The following is a 24,591-nucleotide window of genomic DNA, read 5'->3' on the forward strand; positions in this document are numbered from 1 at the left end:
GAGACAAAGTCAGAGACTTTGGGGGAGGGGCAGAGAGGGAGGGAGACAGAATCTGAAGCAGGCTCCAGGCTCTGAGCTGTCAGCACAGAGCCCCACACGGGGCTCGAACTCAGGAACGGCGACGTAGTGAACCGCGAGGCTCGAACTCAGGAACGGCGACGTAGTGAACCGCGAGGTCAGGACCTGAGCGGAAGTCAGACACTTGACCAACTAAGTCACCCAGGCCTCACCTCCTTCTGACTTCGAAATGTTAATTGTTCCCAAGTGGGGGCTAAAAAAACAAACCGTAGCATTCCGACAACTTTGGGTGCTGCTTGAAAGAGCACTTTATTAGAATATTTTCCCTTCTTTTCCTGCCATGATTTGCCAGTAAGATTGAGCTAATTCTAATGCATCCATGTTCTTTATGTGCTCTTTTGCTTGCTTGATTCATGATACTGGGAAAGAGGAGGAGAAGAAAGACTGGTGACGCTGGCAGTTGGGGCACATTTGCTTCAAATTCTGTGGAAGGTGAATGGAACGGAACTTAACTGTCAGCGGTGCAGAAGCTTTAGATTCAGAGGCATTCGCGTCCAAGCAGTAGCTCTCCCTCGCATCAGAAGTGCGATTACACTAAGTCAATCAAGGCGATTTAAGCGTTTAGCAATTTTTTATGCAGGGTATTTACTTCCGAAAAACCGCGGAACTGCCTTTCCCTTGTGGTGACGACAGTAGATGGCTCATATGACTTTCTTCCCATGATCCTTTGTCACAGGTCCTAGTGCCACCAATCTCATAATAGGCTCCATCGCTGGTGCCATCCTGGTAGCAGCTATTGTCCTTGGGGGCACAGGATGGGGATTTAAGTAAGCAACGCCGCATGTCTTCTCCTCGGTGGCTCTGGCATTTCTCTTTTCTGCTTACATAACCAGGTTTTGAGTTCCTGCTACAAGATTTCAAGTTTTAGCAGTAAACTGTTAAAAATGAATATTTTTATTCAGAAATGGGCTAGAAAAGAAGAAACGTGGAAACCTCAAACGTCATCTTCAGGCTAGTGGGAAAACTTGAAATGTAGAAGGAATTCACATGCACAAGTTTAAGGAGAACAAAGTAGAAGTTCTTCAGTAGAAGCCGTTCCAGCTTTTAGGAGCAAGCATTCTGAGATAACGTTTTTTATACACGATAATCAGGACACTTTGCAGTTGGAAATAAGGGGATATACATCCTTTGTGTTTAAAACTCATATGCCATTGACGTTTTGAATTTTTCACAACCTAAGTAACTCTTTGTTCAATATTTTTCACACGTAACACATTATGTGTAGCTTTGTGATTTGAAAAGCTTTGTGATTTTATAATAATCAGATTAAAAAAATTATTAATTCCCTAACCATCTGCATTGGTTTCACATTAGAATTTGAAATCTGTGGCTCTGTGATACTTAAATATTTTCTAATTAGCTGCAAATTAACTGGCCTGTTTCCATAGTGACTTTTAGTCATTTAGTCATTGGATTGTGCATTGATCACTGAACTACGTTTGTTTAAATAGACATGGCAGATATTCACAAATAAACCTTCATTATGACCAAAATTTGTAAGCCTAGTTTATCAAGTTTTGATGTTTCCATAGTTCAGGTTCATTGGATAATTGCTTTGTATATCTTTTCTTCGGGCTGTGGTGGCTTGATTATTATGATTTGTAGATAAGACTTCCTATGCCAAATATTCCCTCTGATAAATTAAGTCCCAACCAGATCTACAGAAACAAATTTAAGTGGGAAATAAGACCATTACCTAAATTCAAAACCCACTTTGCCTCCATCTGGTTACTCAATAGAGGAAGCTTTTTACTTGAATTCTCTGAATAATTGCATTAATTATGAACTTGATTCTATTTAATATTTTGAATCCTGAATTCAAAATATTGAAACCAGGTAAAATGTTATTAGAAACTGATTATGGAAGAAAAACAAAGTACATGATGATCTAAATAAATTCAACATTTTCTGATAATTTTGTTATCATATTAGATTTAATGAGTAAGCCTACAAGTTTTTCAGTAGCTTGAACTTGGAAAGTTGTTATCAAATGGTACTTCGTTTCTACAGAGATATTTGTAAACTTGAACTTGTTTGATGAAATAGTAGTTTTGGCATCATCGTGTTTTCAAAAACACACACAAAATGGACAACTCACATTTGAATTTCTCATCGTGGTATTAACAAGACATTGCCCAGATAATGAGTCACTCATGGTCCCTAATATATGGCACTCTCCTGAAACATATATATATATATATATATATATATTATATATATGTTATATATATTATATATATGTTTGTTTTGTTTTGTTTAGGCCGGCCTAATTCAAGCAACAATTTTTCTTCGTGCCATATTACTGTAAAAAAGTCATTGCACATGATAGTAGTCCCATGATCTGTTATTATTTTAAAATACTTCCTTGAAGTTTTTCATAAATATGCTTTAAGAAAAATAAATTTGGCTCGTGCCCAAGCTTCTGCCTTTTGGCATCAGGAAGCCTTGGTTTCAAAGGACTGGAAAATAGTCCTGTGCATCTCTGACGTCCAGCCACATGCAATGCCAAATTTACTATCTCAGCCTTTGGAGACAAGAGCACTATTCTGTAGCAGGACCTCAAAACAGTGGCCTGGCCTAGCGCACAGCTTGAATTGCATGTTTCTTTGGGGAAAAATGGAAAAGCCTTTATCACTGTGTATATAAGTGGATTAGGCCCTGTACAGATGACTTCTATCTGAGAGAGATGTCTACTCATCGGAGGAACAGAGAAGAGGAAGGGGAGAGGGACACTTAGTGAGGTGAGAAACGGCCTCTCCCAAGGGCCGAGAGGGGACCGCTGTGCAGACATGCGCACTGATGCGCTAAGCCAGCGCCCCTTACCGTGCCCTATGAGCCTAAGAATTACTTTAAAGGAAAGCGTTGCAGGAAGGCACACACACAATCATATGAAGTATCTTTATGCCCTAAAACACAGGAAAAACTGAAGACAGAAGAATTCTTGAATGGTAGTATTTAAACCTGGAGACGCCACTGTTCTTCATGATGGTTGTTGGCCACTATATGAGGATCTGAATTTGCTTTAGATCTTAAGAGCAGCCATGTGGTTTATATTAAACATTAAAGAACTACTTCTACTTTGCAAGAGAAAGCTTTGGGTGCCAAATGATACAGTTTAGGTTTTCCCACCACTTGGGCAGTTTTGGAGATTATTAATCTAGAAGTTACTTGCTAAATGAACCGAGTTATTTGAGTTTCTTGTTGAGTTCAATGTAAATACAAAAGAGGGTCATTTAGAATCAGACGTTGAAAATAGTTTGTAAAGGGGATTGCTCTGAATACTTTTATTGGAAATCCTTCCTGAATTACATTTTACTAGAAGAGAAAAGCAAAGCAAGTAGCAAAGTAGCCTGAGAATTTGAGGCTACACGAACTTTTAGATGAAAGGAAAACGGGGTAATTGCTCAGGGGAAGTGTTGCTTTTTCCCAAAGTCACATTTCTTGAGGCATAACACTGTGAGTAATTTCAGTGTGGAAGAAGTGTCATACCGCACATGACCTGTTCAAATACAAATGAGAAAATAGCTCTGCTCTGATCCCTGACATTCTCTGCCCTTCTTTATAGCTTTTGTCCTAAACCATATTTCCTCTGAAATAGGTGGTAAAAAGCATGAGTATATGTGAGTGTGCATGCATGTGTGAATGTGTGCACCTTTGTGTGAATACGTGATAATGAAATTTTGTTAAGATAATGGTGATAAAAAATAATATAAGCTTAGATGACGTCTTTCTAGCAGAATAATAAGAGTCTGCAGGCTTTGCTTAATGCAAACAAGACTTCCATAAGCAAAGCTGTAGAACTCCTGAGAAGAACAAAAAATGCCTTATCTGGTAGGTTATTTTATTTAACGTATTCTGATATATGGGGTATTGTGGTAGGTATACCTTAGCAACTTCAGTTAATCTGCATACTCCAGAAGTATGAGGATACTAAGGGTGACTTAGTTTATGGATTCCCAGTCTATGGGGTGTTAGAAATTGTCTGTAAGAAATCCTGTGAAAGATGAAGATAGGTTTTTGGCACACCAGTTTGTCCCACTTTACCCCCATATCTGCATTTATTTACATCCCTCCCACCCCCATGTTCCTTTTCTTCTCCATCACCTACACACGCAGAATAAAGCTATGGACTGTGCCGCAGAGTACTGCCAACCTTGGTCCTGGTCGACTAATGAAAACTCACAGCCGCTGTTCAGTTTTGAATAGTAATGCTGCTGGATTAGATCCTTAGGGCTGTTGCTTTTACTTGACATTAGAAAAATCAAGTAGATGAAGAATCATTTTAGTACCCTCTTCTCTAAATCTTAGGAAAGATAACAAATCTATGAAAAGAGGATTTCCTGTTTCCATTTAAAAATGACCAGAATTGCTCTTACCACCCTGGACGTGGCTTTTTATTTGACATCCCCTAAATTCGAATACAGAAATTTAGATGTGAGCAATATAGTCGTTTACCTTGCGTATGAAGTATGTGAACACTTTAGGCGATGGTGGTCAGGAAGAGAAATTCTAGGTGATAGTAGGAAAACAACTTGAAGGTAACAGTGACATGATTTGACGATTTGATTTGAGGATTAGTACTGAGCTCTTGCAACCATCTTGCCATGCCTCAGACTGTAGAGCCCAGTTAGCACGCCCCACCACCCCACTGCTTGCTCCCTCGGTACGATTCAGTGGCAGTAGTGGTCATACTGGCCTGGCAGAGCTGCTCTTGACCTTAAAAGTGTTACTTTAATAAGTCTGTATAACAATCAACTGTGATTTCCTCTCTATGAATAGTTACTTGGGTTACAAGTTCTTACTGAGCCTGATGTGGGCTGATTTTAAGCACTTCTGCTTGGCCTGTGTTCCGTTTCGTAGGGCGTACTAAAGAAAAGGTTAAAGGAAGGTAATCATGTAACTGACACGTAAAGGATCACATCTGGGTTTATCACGAGGAAGGTTGAATTGTTTGAACGTCAAGTTGGATGAAATTTGAAAGGAATTTAATATTGCCAATTATAGTTTCTCAAAAGGGTAAATGCCTTTTTATTTTGATTTTTATAGAATTAGGAAATGGAATCAATTTTAGCTAGTCTTTCCATGAGGATAACGAGACTGCGGCTTCTCTGAATTCCACTACCATATCCCAGTGGGGAATAAGGAGCCTAATTCCCGTAATTCCTGCAACTCTTGGGTTAGGCACTTTCTCATTGAGACCTAGCAGGCTGGCCCGGAAGAACCAGGTCAGCTTCCTGCCTCAGCCCCCTGGGGAAGTGAGCTCAGTCAAAGGTGGCCTAGGAGGGGTTGAGGGGAGGGTTCTCGGTGAGTGGTGATGACCCATTGTGAAAAGAGAAGAAGGCGATAGCAGTGGGTAAATATATAGCCCTGAAAGAACTAAAGCCTTCACAAACCTTCAGGGTATTGTTACCTGAAGAGCACTGTTCTAATTTTGTATAAATATATGTGTGTATAATGTATATTGTAGACAAAAGTGTAGGCTTTCCACATGTCGGAAAGATTGGTGAAAGCTGGTCGATGGATTATGCTCACATTTTATAACGATCCAGAAATACCGTACGGGTTATGATGAGAACATTCGTTGCTTTTCCAGTCCTAGTGAGCAGAAGGAATTCAGATGAAACAGCTGTGGAAGGAAGACAGCAAACATCCACCCGTGATAGTTGTGCTTTCATATTACAAATGAGCAAAAAGACTTTTTTCATATAGAAAATTCAGGACAGGCAGTTCTCAATACACGGTGAGTTCTCACGACTCACCATGGTAGTTTTGCAATTTATACATGAGGAGCCCTCACGGTCAGCCTGCCACAGGAGGGTCCCTCTCTGCCGTCATCACGGGGCCCTGCCTTCCTCCTGCTGGGGGATCTGTGGAGGAGATATAGTGCCCTGTTGGTATTCAGAGTCCATTTTCCCATAGAAATAATGGTTCTACAGGATGATTTGGCTTCTTGGTCTGACCTGGGAAACCATTCATCCTGTAGAATATATTTTCTTTAAAATAATATAATCTACGTTTCAAACGCTGACTTCAAAGGAGCACGATCTTTTGGGCACTGGGGGTTGACGGTATGCCAGGCTGAAATGGGATTTCGTATCTCCACTTAAAAACGAACTGGATTGCATTTAAGACCTTGGACATGGCTACTTATCTGCCATTCCCGGAATTTGAATAAGGGAATTTAGATGTGAGCAATGTAGTCATTTGCATGCGCAGCACTAGCTCCCTTGATCTTTCCTCTACATTCGTTTTAATTGAGGGGATGTTAGTTTCACATTTCTCTTCAATTCCAGCAATACAGAGCTAAATTGGCCGGAACCCCTGGTCCTTCAGGGTCATTTGGCAAGGTCAAGCAATCTTTGTTTTTCCCCACCTGACTCATGGGTAGAGTTGATCTTGACACATCTACCTTTAAGGGCTGTGAGTGTGTGGGTAGTAAGGCACAGACCCTGTGCTCTGAAGCGAACGAGCTCAGTGCATTAAGGGGGATGCATTAAGATGCATTAAGGGGGACGTCCCTTTTGGTCTCAAAGCAGCAGCAATGGCTGCTTTAGAAAATACTGACACAAGAGAAGGTTCTTGGAGGTGGTGGGGAATAGGGAAGAAAGGAAGTAGCACTGTTGCAAATAGAGTTTGCAGCAATGGATTACCTGCTAGGCCAACAAACCACAGGCTTAGGCCATTAATGAAGACATTTTAATGAAAACTTTTCAAAGAAAAGGGAGGTTTTCTTTCAGGATTTTTTTATTTTTGCTATTTCAAAAGAGAAGCGTCAAAGTGGCCATCTGGGAGAAATGAGCACTTTGCAGGATGCCTTTATACATATTTTGAGCTTTGGTATTGTTTTAATTTTGAATGACGTGCGGGGGAGGAGGAACACACTGTCATTTTTCGGCACGGAGGGCTGGAAGGGTGTTCAGCCGGCCCCGAGTGGGCAGGGGCGAGAGGGGGCTCGGGGACCCCTCGCTCTCCAGTTTTGCATGACGCCGCGGTGGCAACAGCATTGCACCTGCCCAGCGCGCACACTAAATGCATGAGCCCCCTTGCTTGATGCCCCACATGAAGCCAGACCATGGGGAGGTTGCAACCAACTCTTGTTGTTGCCTTGTAGTGTCTTGCTGGTTCTTTCTCTTCTCTTTTTAAACAACAGGAACCACTTTTTAGGAGACTGGACACTGAGAGCGAGGCATTTTAACTTGCTTATTTCCACTGAGCTTAACTGCTACATTCGCTTAACTAACCCAAGCCTGTGTCCATTCTCCTTTGAGTGTGCCGTCTTACTGTGCACTCTGGTTTTCAGCTCTGTAGATATGAAAAATGCTTGTTCCATGGTGGGGTAAGAGCTCACACACCCAAGGCAGCAAGATAGAACAAGGCTCCTTGCCGTCTTGGCAAAGGCCGATCCGCTGACACAGAACTCTCAAGTCCTGGAAGGAAGCAGCTCGAAGCCCTTCGGAGTTGTGCGTAGTTCCCCTAAGAGCTCCCTACAATGTAGGAAGAGCCCTCTCTGTAATGTTCATCTAGTTAAAATTAGATCGTTTACTTCTGAAATAAGAGACAAATTGGGCTGCGGAGGCTTCCAGTGATTTAAAATGAACAACTCGAAGCCGCTTTTGGTCTTTACAAGTGGATATACTCTAGTGGAGATGTAAAGACATTCGAAAGTGTGAGCTGTTCTGTGTTTCAAGTTATTTTGGGAAATCTGCCTCCGTGTGAGTTGATTACTTTGCTCTGGAACTAGCGTGGTTGTCATTATCATCACCCTCCTCTCGCCACGATCTGATTAATATTGTGGATTTTTCTCTCTCCGCCTGCGTCTCTGGAAGAAATGTCAAGAAGAGGAGGTTCGATCCCACTCAGCAAGGCCCCATCTGACTCTGCAGCACCGGGTGAGCGGTGCCTCGCACTGTTGGGTTCTGGGCGTGACAAACTCACAGCACCCTTTCCGGAACTGTTAAGTCTGTAAACAAGAACGCTGGGTGGTAATGACCACAGAACCGAAGCTGGGGGACAGGGACGGGGGTAAAAAGAAACTGTCCTTTTGGGAAATAATTTCAAAGAACCCCTCTCACCGCCGGTCAATAAAAGGGGATAAAAGACAATGTTATAAAAAAGAACTATTTCACAGAATCTTTTTTTTTTCTAACTAAAGGAAGAAGGAACAATAACAAAAAAATGAAGTGCAATAAAAGAACCGTTAAAGAAATAGCAAATGATTTTTTCTTTCCTCAGCCTTCCGGCACTTAATATCTTCTAAATGCGTTGGCATGATTTTTTTTCCCTTTCCTACCGATGACACACTCCGGTGGCATAAAGATCTCATTTCCGAAAGGGTCAAATCTGCATGGCATATATACAACAAGCAGCTAGCAAGCCAACCCACAGCCAAACCTGCAACTGAATTCCTAAGGTGAAGATGAAAGGCAAACGCGTGGAGGCTGCCTGGCCCTCCATCCCTAGCCTAGACCAGGCCACGAAGGACTCCGGACCCCTGCTCTTGTTGATTTACTTTCCCGTTGTCTGTTCTCCTGGACCGAGCATCCTTTGCCAATGGGAGCTGGGACTTGAACAATGATGCTACTGTATAGTCCTTTTATAAGTGTAAATATGGAAATAAGAGATTTTGACACATCATTTTCACTTGTCTGTACTGAAATATTTTTCTCGTAAAGGTTCTCTGTAGATTTGAGTTTATTGTCTGCTCCCCATCTTTTGGGTTCTTTTCTCTGTTTTCTCTCTCTCTTCTCTCGTCACAAGACCAACACGTTGTTCAGTGATTTGGGGGCTTGTTTAACAAAGACAGACATAGCCACAGACGAAGGGAGTTTGGGCACAAGACAGGTACAATTTACAAATGAAATGCTTTGAGTGAAATGAAATGCTTGAAACTAAACATAAGCAAAAGGGTGGGGGGACACAAACAACTAAATAACCCTTATTAAAAATACACAAATTATGTAAATGCAAATGTCTGTACTGACAAGTCTAAAACTTTTTGATGTCGTTATAAACGTATGTACATAATGTAAGAAAGTAGACGCCCTCTCAAATTAATCACAGAAGTGCCAAGCTCGTGGTTTTTGTTTTTTGTTTTGACAATTTTCTTTCCCTGTCTTTAATGTGAAAGAAGGATAAACTTAAAGCCTTAAATTAAATAACAATTTTTAAGCGTTAAAAACTTGGGGGAAAAATTAAGCTTTCCATTTTATTCGTATCTATTACTGTCAGTATCTCATTCATGCTTCATTTTCCTGCCTCGAAATATATATGGTAGAACCCCACTGTGAAACTGGGAACGGACACAGAAGCAGCAATTACCTTCTTGGGAGCACCGCTATCATAGGCTTTAAGTCTGTGTGTTGTGTTTTCAGCAAATCTTGTTGGGCCCATGGTGTGTTCCTGGTCTGTGGAATGTTCTGGATTATGATGGGATTCTACTATTCACAAGCTCATGGTGTTCTTTTGCCTCCAGGCAGATGTGCGGATGTAATCTGGGTTCCCAAGTCCCTTCGAGTTTCCTTCATTTGCACTGACTTCTTCTTCCATTTATGATCGAGACAGCTTCCGTTCAAGTGTTAAGTATATACATCAATAAAGAAATTTGGTCCTGACTTTGTTTTGAATATAAAAACTTGTACGTGATTCCTTCAGTCAGCATCCTTCTAGAGACGAGCTTTCCTGACGGCCCCCAAAGAGCCCGCTCTTCCCTAACGTCCCCTTTTCAGGAACAGGACACGCAGTTGTACTGTTTGCTTCATGACAACCCAGTGACTTGCTAGATTTAGCTTTAAGTCGCTTTTCAGCAAGATTCATGACACCAGTCTCACAACTTTTGCTTTGACTTTGGAGAGGCTTTAGGACTCTTGTCCTAAAAATCTACTGCTTGAAACAGTGGGTTTTTTTTTTTTTCCCAGATACATTTAATTTTGGAAGTCTCACAATCATAGAGCAGAAACCTTAATTTCTGTATGCTACAGTAGATCACAGCCTAACATCTTAATCCTGTTACTGCTTTCTGAGTACTAGGTGCTACCCGGGCCTGCGGTCTTTCTCTAGAACTAGCTATCTGTTTATATTGTAATAACAGGGCTATCTACAAGATTTATCAGCCTTATCTCGGCTTCGTAAGACACAGGCTGTATCCCTCCACCTAGTGGCGATGGCTCTTTCAGCCCAGAGGAAACTCAGATTACTTGGCATCTCTTCCTGTCGCTGCATTGTTTCTGTCTGTCTGTCGCTGGATCCCACCCACTAGTGGATTCCAAGCTGCTACCAAGCACACCATGCACATTTCACTGCTCTTCCAGAGGCGCCATGGTGACTTAACGGAAACAAAACCATGGTGGTTACAAAACAGGTTGAATCTCTACTATTAACTTTTGAGCATTTCACAAACAACATTGTAAGTGTGCGATGTTATGTTTTAAATCAGACCACAGTGGTCCCCAAATATTATGTACATAATGGCAAATGTCAGTGTAACTTTTTGTCACACTGGCAGTTTCATAGGTAACCAAACCTATGTTCCAATGTTAAATTATCTGTGTGTATATGTAAAATACACAAGCTTTAAGCCATGTGTGTATGAATATGAAAGAGAACGCAACCATCCCAATCGTAAACAATGGATGATAATCGTTTCTGGTGGCATTCGGTTATGTCGTTTCAGACTCTTTGTTGTCTTTTCTCTTGCACATGCCATTCGTTTGCTGATTTTTTGTGTGTGTGTGGTGAGAATAGTCCTTTCTTATTAATTTGAGCTCAAAGCACAAGCGTTATCACCGTCGTAATGTTACCCAACAAGAGTTAGTGTTAAGTGATGGCAAGTTCCCATTCCACCTGCTATTCTTTGCTGCATTAACCAACGACACCTGGATGAGGAGGTGTGCGCTAACTTCATTGCTCACTGGGATACTGCATGAGCCCACTGAATTAGTGCTACTCCTATTAGATAAATGAGCAGTACCCATAGGTGCATGTTATGAAACACGAATCACGTGGAGCTGTGGAGTTTTACCAAGTGGTATGCGTGTTTTTTTGTTTCCGTTTTTGTTTTCACTATGCAAAGATGGGAAATGCACAAACTTTTCAAAGACTATAGTGTCTGAAGAACTTTACAAACAATACTTGAACCTTTCTTTAAAGTCATCCCATCAGATTTTAGAGTCATTGTTGCTTCCGTTGTTAATTTTCATTTCTAAATGGTTTGTAATTTTTTAAGTGTACAACCTGAAGTTTTGTTGGAAGTTAATAAATTCATTCATAATCTTGTTGGCTGCCTATGAATGGAGATTCAGTAGTCACTGTATGCATCTTTTAGACAAGTGTGTATTAAAATTTTTGTTAACATAGAATGTTGTAGCTTTATACTGTCATTATTTTTCTTAAACCCTTTTGTGTTATCTTGTATTGTTGATTAAATGGCCGTGTGCCTGATATCAAGAGTTTTAGTACGGGTTTCTCAGTCAAAGGCTCACTGAAAATTTAAGCAGTCAATGGAACAAAATAAAATCTCTGATTAATGATTAATACATCCCTGATTAGAATTCAGTTTCATTGGTTTTATTGGAAATGCTCTGCCTCTTATAAATCAGGGGCAAAAAAAACCAAACCCCACCTTAGGATCACATTATCATTTAGTTTTCTTTAGTGTCTCTCTTCTGAGTCTAAAAGGAGATGGCTAGCAATACTTTTGGCATGATCCCAAATTTACAGTCAAGCTATAAAGAAAATAGAAGTATTTGTATAAATCGTTTTATCAAAAACATTCGAAGAAAGTATTTCCTCACACGTCACATGGAATTGATGACCAATTCCTTCTTTATAAATATCTTTCAGTGTATCTCCTCCATCCAGCCTCACTGCCATCCCTTGGGTTGGCCTCAGCAGCCACAGGTATGTTACTTACATCTATCACCTTGACAGGGAAAGAAGCTGATCTGAACACATCGTTCCTCTGATGAAAGTTTGTAGGGTCTCTTCATCTCCTATCAGATAAAATTCAAGCTTAATAATATGACTTAAACTTCTGCCTCCCTTGCATAACCTCAACCTGGTTTGTTTTTCTAGCTATCATTGGCTTATCCTCACAGCCATCTTACTTAGGATCCCCTTCAAAGAGCCTCTTCTACCTAAGCTAAATAATCTCATGGAAATTTTATATCCATTCACCATAAGTCGTTGGTTTCTATGTCATTTTATGTAATAAAATAGGAGCCCTTTAAAATAACATGAATAGGGGCACCAGCGTGGCTCAGTTGGTTAAGCGTCTGACACTTGATCTTGGCTCAGGTCATGATCTCACGGTTCGTGATTTTGAGCCCCACATCGGGCTCTGCACTGACAGTGTGGAGCCTGCTTGGGAGTCTCTCTCTCTGCCCTTCCCCTGATCATGTTTCTCTCTCTCTCTCTAAATAAGTAAATAAACTTAAAAGAATTATCTGATTTTTTTTTATACGTTTTCCTTTTAGTCATTCTGTTTTTGAAGTTGACATTGAAAGGAGTTCTATCCCATGTTCCCTTGGTAACTAAGAAAGGTGGCCGGAAACCAGAAACTCCCTAGCCGCAGAACAGCAGCCCTAGAGTTAAAATTTTGTTGTGAATAATTAAGTAGATAATCCATATGCTCACAATGGAATTCTTAAATAGCTTTTGAAATTTAAAATGGGCACCTTTTAGGTTAATGTGCAAGAGTTAGGGCCTTCTATTCATTCATTCATTCATTCATTCAACAAGTATTTACTAAGCCTCTAGGCCCAGAACTCCTTGTAGAAATTGAAGGAACAAAAGGAAATTCTTGGTCTAAGCTTGCTCACAGTTCAGCAGAGAGAGACATGATAAATGTGACAAACTCAGGAATGGGAGAAAGGAGAACTGATGAGGAGCAGGCGGGAGAGGGATGCAGGAAGGCTTCCCGAAAGAAGTGAGTTTTGAACTGTCTTGAGAGATGACAAGAGGTCACTAGTCTAAGTGGGAAACACACTCAAGGTACAGGAAGTGACGTGCCAAGACCAAGAGGAAGAGCTGCTCAGACCTTTGGTTAAAGAAACGCTAAGCGTCCGTATTTCCTTCCAGTCTTCTCCCCTCCTTCCCTCCTTCCTTCTTTTCTTCCTACCTTTCACAAACACTTGATCTGTAAAGATCCTACAGTATTGTGCCAGGTCTCAAGGTCACAGTGATGAGCTCTCACTCTCAGATGCCACATGTAAAAACAAGGTGATAAGTGCCCTAGCAGACATAAGTTACTTAGGCACTTCAGAAGAGAGGAGAGAGACCCTATCTCTGCCCTTGAGATAAAAAATGGCTTCACAGAGGAGGTGGCATTTGAGAAAAAAGCTGTGTCATTGGACCTAGTACCATGATCACTTATTGTTATGTTAACCAGGGCTCATTTGGGTTGATGCAAGTTCACTCATCAATATCTTGAAGAAGAACAACCTGTAATGCTCAGTCTAACTTTCAGATACCTGAATTCTTTTGGCTTACAGCGAGATGATTGTTATAAGATTCTCCATCAGAACCTTGTATTTTTAAAAAAATGTTTTACTCATTTTTGAGAGAGAAAGCATGAGCGAGGTAGGGGCAGAGAAGAGAGGGAGAGAGGATCCAAAGTGGGCTCCACGCTGACAGAAGTGAGCCTGATATGGAGCTCGAACTCACAAACCGTGAGATCATGACCTGAGCCAAAGTCAAATGCTCAACCAACTGAGCCACCCAGGCGCCCCAGAACCTTGTAGTTTTAAACTATTTTCCCACTGATGTGCTCATCATGGCTCAGTCTTAATTGGGGCCATCAGTTACTAACGTCGACGATATATCGTTGTCGACTTTCTATATTTTCTTCACATAAAGATCCCTGACTAATTTCAGTCAGGAGCGAGGGGGTGAATAAAAACCACAAATGCTTTTAAAGCATCATTAGGAAGTCCTTCAATTAATGAAGGGTCAGAATTATTTTCCAAGTGCAATTGCACTCCCAGTCCACTAACGTTGGTGTTTATCTCTCTGTTATGCCTTGGGGAGAAGGTCACCATTCCTTGAGCTTTTCTGAAACCTGTCAGCAGGTCTGGCTCCTTGACTGAAACAAGTTCTTGGCCACGTACGTGACTTCTGGAGAGAAAGCAAATGCCATGATCCCTCATTACCTGAAAATAGTTGTCCTGCTGGGATCTGCCGATGCTCCTCTGCCAGCTGATTGCGTCCGCACACACTTGCCTTGGTGTGGCTGCAAAGACTGCACTTGTGACCCCACAGAGTCCGCCCTTATGAGAACATTTATCCGACTGTGATGATCATTGAAAGCCAAATTAGCTGAGTAAATCTATTGGTCCTACAAAAACAAGGCAAAACAAAGCAAAGCAAAATAAAACAAAATGAAACAAAAATCTTTGTCCTGAATGATCAGGAGTATATCAAGGGTTCTTCAGCTCTCTTTGGAGCTTTAAATAGCTTCCAGTCTTCAGGGGGTAAATGAGCTTGCAGGAGAGTTCCTTGCTTCTTCAGGCCCAGGTCTCATGGTGAAGACACAAAAAAGGTAACTTGGATTGTAAATGACATCAGAGATGCCTCTGGTCTGCAGCAACAGACATAGCATTATGGGGCGATTATAACTCCCACAGAGATCGCGAATGGACTCTAGGCAGTAGCTTTTCCTATGTAGGTGAAATGGCTATCAAGCAAGGTTGGCAAATTATCACAATGAGCAGAACAGTGCAGTATAGGAGACCAGAGGGCTGGGGAAACTGAGCTGGGCTAGAGAGCACTTACCCTGTCTTTACTCAGCTCCAGTCAATTGTCACCACATGGAAAATTGGTTCTTTCCTTGGCCCTTCCGTTTGTTTTTTTCACAGGAGCCAGAAATCCAGGTTTGTTTCTATTTTTTAAATGGTGCAGCCAATTCATATTTTAAAAGCACTGTGTGGGTCAAGGTGATGTAGCCAGAACCTGTCTTTGTGTAGGATTGAGCCTGTTGGCCCCTAGTATGTAACTTCAACGTACATCAGTGAGACATTTTCGCACATGGCCCCCTGAAATCTTCGGACAGCCCCAGTGAGTACACAGACATGGCCTTGCTCCCAGGCGGGGTTGTAGGTTTCTGACTGAAGGGTCATGCAGGTGTTCACATGAGTTCCCACTTACAATGCTGACTTACCGTTGTTTTGTGTGGATGGCGGCACAGCCATTGAAAGCAGGCCGCCCGAAGATACATCCTGTTGGTGGTGGTTTGTGTGCCAAGCTTATTCAGATGTGTTCATTTGTAAGCAATGAACCAATCCTGCATTGGCAAATGGGCTTTTTCTCAGGGCTCATTCCTCAGTGCTCAATGAGACCTTGTCTCAATGCTCATTAAGGCGCTTAGTGACTCCTGGATCCTAAGCCATGTCTGCCACCTGTTAGAGAGGGTCTGGGGTTGATTATGAGTGTCTGTGACCTGGCAAGCTTAAGTACTCGACTAGATTCTTAAGACAGCCTTTCTTTCTGTCTTTGACTCTCAAAATCAATCGGATGTAGGTGTGAATCAGCTAATCCAGAGGTCCTATGTAATTTTCTGGATCCAGGGAAATAGGGAAAAGATTTTTGAGCAAAGAGATGCTGAAACATTCAGCAGGAAGGAACAACTTGAGTTGTTTCTGGTTAATTACGAAAAGCTACATGTCTATTGCAGAAAAGTTGGAAAACAAACAAAATTCAAAGAAAATCAAAACAACTATAATCTAGTCGGCAAGATGTAACCCCCCTCCCATCAGTATTTTGCTACTTTCTTGAATCTTTCATTTGTTTTCTCTCACCACTACGGAAGCAGCCCACAAAAGTAGGCAGCAAGTGGGTCTCTCTGAGGATGTGTTTCAGTCCCCCTCTCGTGTACGTGTGTGTGCTCAGACGTGTGTGTCCTGTGTACTATGTTCTGTGTTCTGCTGGCTCCAAAAAAGCATGAGACTATCAGATCATTAGGGCAAGGAAGTACTTTCTACTCTCTTGGCCTTAGCTCAGCCTGTTTCTTCTGCTGGGAAGACTTCCCTTACAGCCCCGGTCAAATTTCAGTGCCTCCCCAAGTGTCACTTCAAATGTTGCCTTCTCCATGAAGTCTTTCGTGGTCCTTCCACTGCTTTCTGGGGATGCACAAAGATGGCGGCTCCAGGTAGTGGTGGAACTGGAATGAAACCGCAGGTGTTCTAAGCTCCAGAGTCCATGGTCTAACCACATTGTTTTATTGTCCTTCTTTATCCCCATTTTACAGTTAAAAAAAAAAAACACAAAAAAACCTCAATGTCGAAGAGGGTTCTGTAAGTGACAAGGCAGACTCAGGACACGGGCAATCGAATTCTGGGTCTTTTTCGGAACCCAGGAGAACATGGAATATAGCACATATAACACAGGAAAATGAGCAGGTGGATGTTAGTGGTAGATCCTTGGAGAGAATCACTTGCTGCCTACCCTTGGGGGCTGGTTCAACAAGGAGTACTGTTGGAACCACTACTCGCTGCCATCGCTGGGAGACAGGGAGTATCCAAGTTCAGAGAATCTGTATGGTAGAATCTTCCATTTCTAAATGTAAATGTTAACCTTTTGTACAACTAGAGAGAGAGAGAGAGAGAGAGGCTAGTAGGACTGAAGGAAAAGCCTGAAAATCAGTCCTATGGCATTTCACCTAAGAGGGAGGGAATACGTAAACCAGCGCGAAGTATCTGCAGGACGTTAAGTGAGAGAAGAGATAGAATTTTTCTGTTACCTCTGATGAGTGAAGCAGTTTTCCATTATAAAACCGATGACTGAAAGGTTACAGAAATGCTATGTGCAATTCTGTATGAAGAAGAACTTCATTGGGTCAATGAGTAATATGAAAATCTTCTAATAAAGGCACTTTGGCTAGTTATGGTGGGTCAGGAAATATGATGCCCAGATGTTGCCCTGTAGGATATTATGGTTTAATAAAGGAGCTGAGAAATAGGGGAAGAATGACCATTTACGATGAAAGTGTCACACTAGGTAAAGGAAATGCAGCTAAACTATGGAGGATCAGAAGAGGAAAATGCTACAGAAGTGAAGGAAAGAGATCCACGTGAGGAATAAAGGGAGCATAAAGGATTTATTCCTCTATCTGCTGAGAGTAGTGCCAAAAGGTGGGCATCAGCTGTGCATCCTTTTGAGGTTTGCCTCTACTGAAGAAAACTGCCCTTGTTGAAGCGGCCCACATCCAGTGGTGGATCAATGTGGGGTTATCGAGGCCCCAATGTGGGGTTATCAAGGCTCCACCTTGACTCAGGACAACTCTCAGGGCCAGGCCAGCTCCAAGAGCCCCTCCTCTTTGGGGCCCGCGAAGAAGTTCATCTCCCTCTGCCCAGTCCTATTCCCTTCCCTCCCTGGTGGACAGCTTGTCCCTACTCTGCCCCAGAGTCTGCTTCCCAGGGAATCCCATCTGGGACAGTCGCCAAGCAGCTATGGGTTTTATCAGAGCGTAGAGTATAAGGAAGAAAGGAAGGAAGTGAGGATTGACCTGTAGCCCTGGATAAAGTTGTAGATTCTGAACTGTCGTGTGTGGACTTAATTCTCTAGCAGTTGGAAGCAGGTTTATGACGATCAGGGTAAGGGAAGCGGTCTGGCAGTAGTATATAAGATGGATTGTGGGTCAGAGAGATGGGAGGTACCATCCAGACAGGTTAGGATGCCAGTCCCATACCGCAGATCCAGGTAATGAGGAATTGACATTGGGCTCTGGAAAGGCAAAAAAAAAAAAAGAGTGAAAGAGGCAGATCACACGGGTAGGATCAACAGAAGCTGGCAGCTGGTTGTGGGAAGGAAGAGAGAGGGAAGGGTAAAAGATGAAGGCCAGGTTTGATACCTGGTAGTTGGGATGAAGGGAGCAGCCTGGAGGAGATCCTGAATTAGGGGGCAAAGATGTATTCCATTTTGGATCTGTTGGCATCGAGGGGCTTGATGAAAATCAGGTGAAGTTGTCCAGCAGGTTAGTGAAATGAAGACATAGAATATCTTGGAGGGGTCAGGATGGAAATATTTAACTCGAGTACCATCTATAGATGTAATAATTTGAGACATAAAACTAGAGGCAAATTCTTGAAGACATATTACAGAAAGGGAAAGGAAGAGAGTGAGGGAGACAGAGAACTGATGAGATTGGGCGAAAATATGGAATAAATGGAGCAGAGGAAGAAGATGACTTCCATGAGATCAGCGCTATGTGCTAAAAGATACTACCAGCAGTGGAACTGAATTCCATTGGTAACAAGGACAGAACGTAGCAAGAGAGGGTGAATCCAATCTTCCTGCGGTAGCCATGATTCCAACCAACTTGAAATCAATAATGACTTTCCATTAAGGGAGTATCCAACTCCCCCAAGTCTTGGGAGCTTCACTAGGATATATTTAATTTTTTTGAGGAAAACTGGGATATCCAACCTTGAAAAAACTTTTGACAGGATCTCCATATAGCAAGAGAATGGATTAAAAAAGATCCTTTTGCTTCCATTACTGTAACCATAATTACACTTTCTTTAGTCCACAGCTGAAATTATGAGCATTTGGCATTCCAGGAACGAGAGATGAGAATGACACTCCCATACTTATAAGAAGCCAGATATTGATTTATCAGCAGAGTGGTTGTTTCTTATCAACACCACGGTGGCTCTCCACAGAAAAATACTGCTCCTGGGCCACAATGATGTAAATGCAGATGCATGGCATAAGGTGGAACACAATTAAGCCGTCAATTGTTCTTCAGTCTCAAAATTACATTCTCAATACTACACAAAGAAGCAGGGAGGTGCTGAAGACATTTTGTTGGGCATTTTGAGAAATGTGAGTTGAACAAAGGAAATAAAAGAAGCCAATCCAAGTAGAAAGTCATGGTTATAGGTAATCAAAATGACTCTGTAGTTCAGTGAATTCTCAGAAAGTTGTATAACCTCTTCCTTCCTGGTGATGTATTGCCCAGAGCCGCATTTCATTAGCTATGGCTAGAAATGAAGAAATAAATTCTTCTTTATTAAAGTTAAAAAAAAAAACCTCTGAGAAGACCTTGTACTCAAATATTTATATGAGACCAAACGCTCAGATGAAAGGAGGAAAATGTAGTCAATTCAGTCCATTTTGGCTTTGTTCTCAGGATATATATACCGAGTAGGTAGTTGTCCATATAAAATAAAAAGCCTTTTGCTTTTTAGAGATGAATGAATTACAGATGAATGTCCCTGGAAGAAGTCCTTTGACTATCAAAGTTTGTACCATTTCCAGTGAGTTACCCGGAAAGACAAACAATTCATATATCCACATTTCACATATCACTTATATTAGTGGACTATTACAAATATTTTATAACATAGATCATCTCTTTGTCTGACTTTCCCTTTGTTTGGCTATAACATGGATCATCTCTTTGTTTGGCAAAACCTTATTTTGAAGGTTAGTTAAATAGCTCTGGAATTAGTTTGGTTGGAACACTTTGTGTATATTTACTTTTATTATAGTGAAAGAGAAAGATGAATTTTGAATTCCTTGCACAAAAAGTGATCGATATCTAAAACTGAGTTCCTTGCATAAAATGTGATTGACAGCTAAAAATAATGTTGACATCTTGCTTTTGAAGTAAGAGAATTTTTTCCCCACCACAAAAGATTTAAAACCTGGAAGCACCCCTAACCGAATAATCCCAGCCCTTCGTAATACTCTTCTCCCCGTCTAGATTTTACGAGAGCCTGAGAATGCCTTCAATTCCCCATTCAGTATGAGAGAGGCTGTTCTATAGGATGTATCATGGGGCTAATGCTTGTGCTGGGAACCATTTTAGAAAAAGGGATAAATGTGGGATCATGGTTCTGGACAGAGTGTGGTTGAACTATAGTGATTTAGAAATGAGGTGGGTCATGTTTGTGAATATGACTTTTCTCAAACATGGTCAGTGAGACAGGTCATGAGTCTATTAGCATACGAGCATGGCTTTAACTTTGTTTTGTTTGTTTTGATTTTCTCCTTAATTTTACTGTTTTTTTATGGCTTAAACATTTACAACTGAGGCAGATAAACAAGAGGTTCAATAGTCTTTACAAGCAGCAGCTCATCAGTGTTGCCAAAACTGCCAGGCATTTGATGAAATGTTAAAATAATAACACATGCTTCTGGTTATGTGGGTCATTGCCTGACATCCTTCTGGTCTTGAAATGGATTAATGCAATGGTCATATAGTCATATCATAGATTTCCTCGAAAATTCTCTTGCTCCTGTTACCTAGTAAGCCAGAGGTGTTGAACTGAAAGCTCAAGAAATTTGTTCCAAAGTCAATGTTTTCTGCTGGGGATGGCAAGTTATGTTGGACGTCCAAGGTAGATGTCATGTTTGAGTACAGAAGTGGTCAGTTTTCTGATAGCAACTCTGGATCAGGTTTACAAGTTGAAAACAATCACAAATGTATACACAGGAAGTGATAAACTTCTCACTAAGAGTTAATCGATGCCTTGGCTGATGTCACATCTTTGTTAGAGTCTAGAAGTTTTCTGCATGGTCATTAGTTCAAAGTCAACTATGAATGGGTGTCCCAAGATGTTAGTTAGGTATGAAACTTCATCTGAATATGGGATCCCAAGATGGGATGGAGGTACATATACATACATACATACATACAAACATCTATATATACATATATATTTGAATATATAACCTGCTTTTCCATATCTGTGCCTATGTAAATTAGGTATAATTAAATTCCCTTAGAATATAACCCTCAGATATGTCAGAAGCATGGAGCCTGCTAAAAGAAATTCACTCTTCTTCAGGAGCTGCTGGCCATTAGGGAAGGGGTGGATCTCCTATTATTTGGAAGGTTTTCAAGGAAGAGGTTGGGGAAGGGTTAAAAAGAAGCCTGATTGCAGAGTGGTTGACTGGTGAAAATGCATATGCTCTCCACATATCTTGGTAGGTTTCAGTAGTTTCGCATGTGTATGCCTAATGACACTTGAATTTGGTTGATACAAGTCAAATTTATAAGCATAAGGGGCTGATTATGTTCTAATGAATACTAATGCAATCTCAAAGCTTCCATGGATTGAAGGCCTAAAAAAGTTAGAGGACTGAAGTCACTTGTGCAATAAAGCCATGTTTTTCTTCTCAATCTCTATTGTAATACATGATTTTATTCCCTATATTTCACTCTTGCTCTTAAATGATCTGGTTTATATATTTGTTTACTTAAATATTTTTGGTCTTCTCTAGTAGAATGTAAGTTCCATAAAAGCAAAGATTTTGCTTACCTTGTTTATTGATATATGTCCCCCATGCCCGTAACAGCAAATGGCATTATGTGTGTGTGTGTGTGTGTGTGTGCGCGCGCGCGCATGTGTGTGTGTAATATTGAACAAATGAATTGCTTTGGTTTGGGCATATGCGTCAGTATATTTCAATACCTTATTCTTTGCCTGTCTTCATCTACTATGTTCCCCACTAGGTTCTGGATTTATGAGTGGTTTAAAACATATCTTGATGGTCTCTCATTGCACTTAGTAGAGGACATGCTTTCAAACAGTAAATATCCAGTCATCTCAACAATCTCCTTTCTTCTCAGGAAGATGCTGTGGATGGACCCTCACATTTTATTGTCCTGACCTGACCCCAGAGAAGGAGCGCGGGGATGGGGACTCATCAGTCCCCATCAGTCAAAGGGAATAGAGTGTGGTTATCCCAAGAGGGACTGGAGTTCAGGACAGGGTGTTATATATTTCCAGTTTCCCTCCTTGTTTTATTAGCACTAGTTAAATGACTAGGTGCTCTAATAGAAGACATCCTAAATAGCCAAGAAATTCTTTTTTTGGTGAATGAAGTTTTGCATCATTTGTTTTATCTGAGGAAAGAAGAACATTAGCTCAATAAGGTCGTTCTTAAAGACCTTCCATAGGTGATATGGACTTAAAACAATTTTTTTTGCTTGAAATATAAATAAACAGAATGGGATTAGTCATAATTCTTGGTCCTTGATATACTCTTTCATTAATCCATTGAACTTTTGTATGCAGGTATTTCTTTACTTGCCTACTTATTTATTTAAAAGTCTATAGTATATATAAAGAATGAATCTACTATTCACTGTGATGGTCAGAACATTCACAGTAACTAACATTGTCTGTGTGAAACTCTGTGTGAAACTGTCTTGTCCAATGACTCTTCCCTCCTAATGTAGTTACTACCTTGATTCCTATAATAATTTTATTGCCATTTGAAATACACAGTTATATTCTTTTAAATATTCCTAATAAATGTGTTGCTTGGTTTTAGTTGTCTTCACTTTATGAAAAGGGTATCTGCATTTGTATATAATCTTTTGGGAGTTCTGTTTTCCTTTTCAATATATTTTTAAAGCCATCCACGGTGTTCCAACTAGCCGTACTCCTTTCGTTTTAACTACTGTGAAATAGTCTGTTGTGTGACTATACTACAATGTATTTATTTATTCCCTACTTTTTGGGATTTTGTGTCATTTCTGGTTTCTTGCTGTATGAATGGTATCTCTGCGAACATTCTTGTGCATATTTATCAATGTACAAATGCAAGCATTACTCGTGTTTACACTGAGAAGTGTATACTTACTCATAGGGTATAGCAATGTTTAACTCCTCTAATCTATAATAGAGATTATAGAGATTATAATCTCTATAATGATTATACCACCTCTAATTCTTAATTTCAATGATTTTCTAAATCCATCGTTTCTAGACATTTATTTCATCAATGGATTATTCCCATAAATCATAGATAACAAATTGAGAAAGCAGAAAAGACTTTTGGAATTATATAATTGGACCCATATAATTTGCAGCGAACATTGATGCATAGGAGAGCTGAAATGCCTTGCTCAAAGTCCTAGAAACAAGGGGCTTTCAGTTGTATCCCCAAGTAGCTTATGCAGCCATCACTGTATTTTTACTAGCATCTTCTATTTCTCAAAGAAAAGTGAATATTATTAGTGAATAATAGTGAAACTTCCAGTTTTAAGATAAAGAAGTTAAGACCTAGGAAAAGAAAAGATAAGTCGCAAAAGAGTTATCCCAATTTAGGGTTAAAGTTGCCTCATTTTCCATCAGTTCATGTTGCCTTGTGGGGCTGGCTTTGCTGTTTGCTTCTCCCAAAGCCATTCCCAACTCCCTGCACAAAGTACTTTACCCCCTTCCACTGGAGCTTTTTTTCCCCAGACTTACCTGCATCTATAAATGACCATGTGGCCTAGGTGTAGCCTATGAATTTAATGCTAAGTCCATGGTTTTAGGAATGTTTTCATTTTCTTGATTAAAAAGTAACAGAGGTAGCTGGGCCGGAACAATCCTTCTACTTATTTCCTGCCTTGAATGTAGATGTGACGTCTGGAGCTGTGGCAGCTAACCTCAGGGTCCAAGGCAAGGATAAGGGAATCAGAAATGTGGGGCCTGATATTTTTGGTCACTGAAGTAATATTAGCACCCACACTTCTCCAGACATCTTCTTAGGTAAGAAAAAGAAATCCCTTTTTATTTAAGCTACCGTAGTCACGTTTTTTGTTATTGTAGCTTACTGTGTTTCTAGCTAATACAACATGTCACCAAAATGATCTCAAACTAGATTTAGCATGTTTCGCATTTTCCAGTGACTGGAAGTTAAACTCTTGTCATTGAATGGGAGATGTCTTTTCTCAAGGAAAATGATTTGATACTTTCATACTTAGCATCTACTTTTAGATTATAGTCTTTCAATAAAAAAATTGCATTTCAGAGGATGTATTTATAATTAAATCAAAGTAAGATCTCCATCCAGCAAAAGTTTGGGCACTGGATAAAGAATGAAAACTGGGGGCGCCTGGTGGCTCAGTCGGTTAAGTGTCCGGCTTCGGCTCAGGTCATGATCTCACGGTTTGTGGGTTCGAGCCCCGCGTTGGGCTCTGTGCCGACAGCTCAGAGCCTGGAGCCTGCTTCCGACTCTGTGTCTCCTTCTCTCTGTGCCCCTGCCCCACTTATGCTCTGTCTCTCTGTCTCTCAAAAATAAATAAATGCAAAAAAATTAAAAAGAAAAACTAAATTGGCTGACTGACATTTTAATTTCTTTGTCCAGTCATAAGAAAGAAATATGACTAATGCAGAGTTGTTAAATGACACTCACTACCCCAGTCTCAGGTTCAAAATGAGACTATTCTCATAAATAAATTCAATCCACACTGATGGGGCTTTAAAGCTGAGAGAGTAGTCAGACATGATCCCCATTCTGAAGGAATGGTTTGGGTGGGAGTAGGAAGGTGAAGAGAGACAGATAAGCATGTATATCAATTAGAATATAGTAAGTGCGTAATGAAAGTATGAACAAAATTGTGGCAGAACAAAGTATGAACAAAATCTGGGGCAGAGAAAAGCTAACTCCCTTAGAGGCACATGGGTCAAGGAAAAGTTCCTCATCCCAGGAGCCCTGCTCATACTGTGAGATGTTTTTCTGCCTTCGACATATAGGTCTGTGTCCTTACTGTTCTTTCGCAGATGTTTTCTTCTGGACCAA

At 40.8% G+C, this 24,591-nt stretch overlaps 1 protein-coding gene across 3 annotated transcripts in view; it reads left to right on the forward strand.

Moving 5' to 3' along the window:
* The window catches only part of ADAM23 (ADAM metallopeptidase domain 23), a 189,277-nt gene extending 165,458 nt beyond the window's left edge, over positions 1-23,819 (forward strand). The window contains exons 25-26 of one of the 3 annotated variants that reach the window (XM_043577617.1): positions 755-845; positions 7,905-11,432. In XM_043577617.1, coding sequence (XP_043433552.1) covers positions 755-845; positions 7,905-7,953 — 140 coding nt within the window. In that variant the 3' untranslated portion in view covers positions 7,954-11,432. Of the gene's footprint in view, positions 1-754; positions 846-7,904; positions 11,433-21,646 lie in introns of those variants that run through there. The other 2 variants (XM_043577619.1, XM_043577618.1) reach the window with 2 other exon arrangements.
* Positions 23,820-24,591: the final 772 nt, after the last annotated feature.

Source organism: Prionailurus bengalensis, chromosome C1 (genome assembly GCF_016509475.1).
Source record: "Prionailurus bengalensis isolate Pbe53 chromosome C1, Fcat_Pben_1.1_paternal_pri, whole genome shotgun sequence".
Classification (NCBI taxonomy): Eukaryota; Metazoa; Chordata; class Mammalia; order Carnivora; family Felidae; genus Prionailurus; species Prionailurus bengalensis.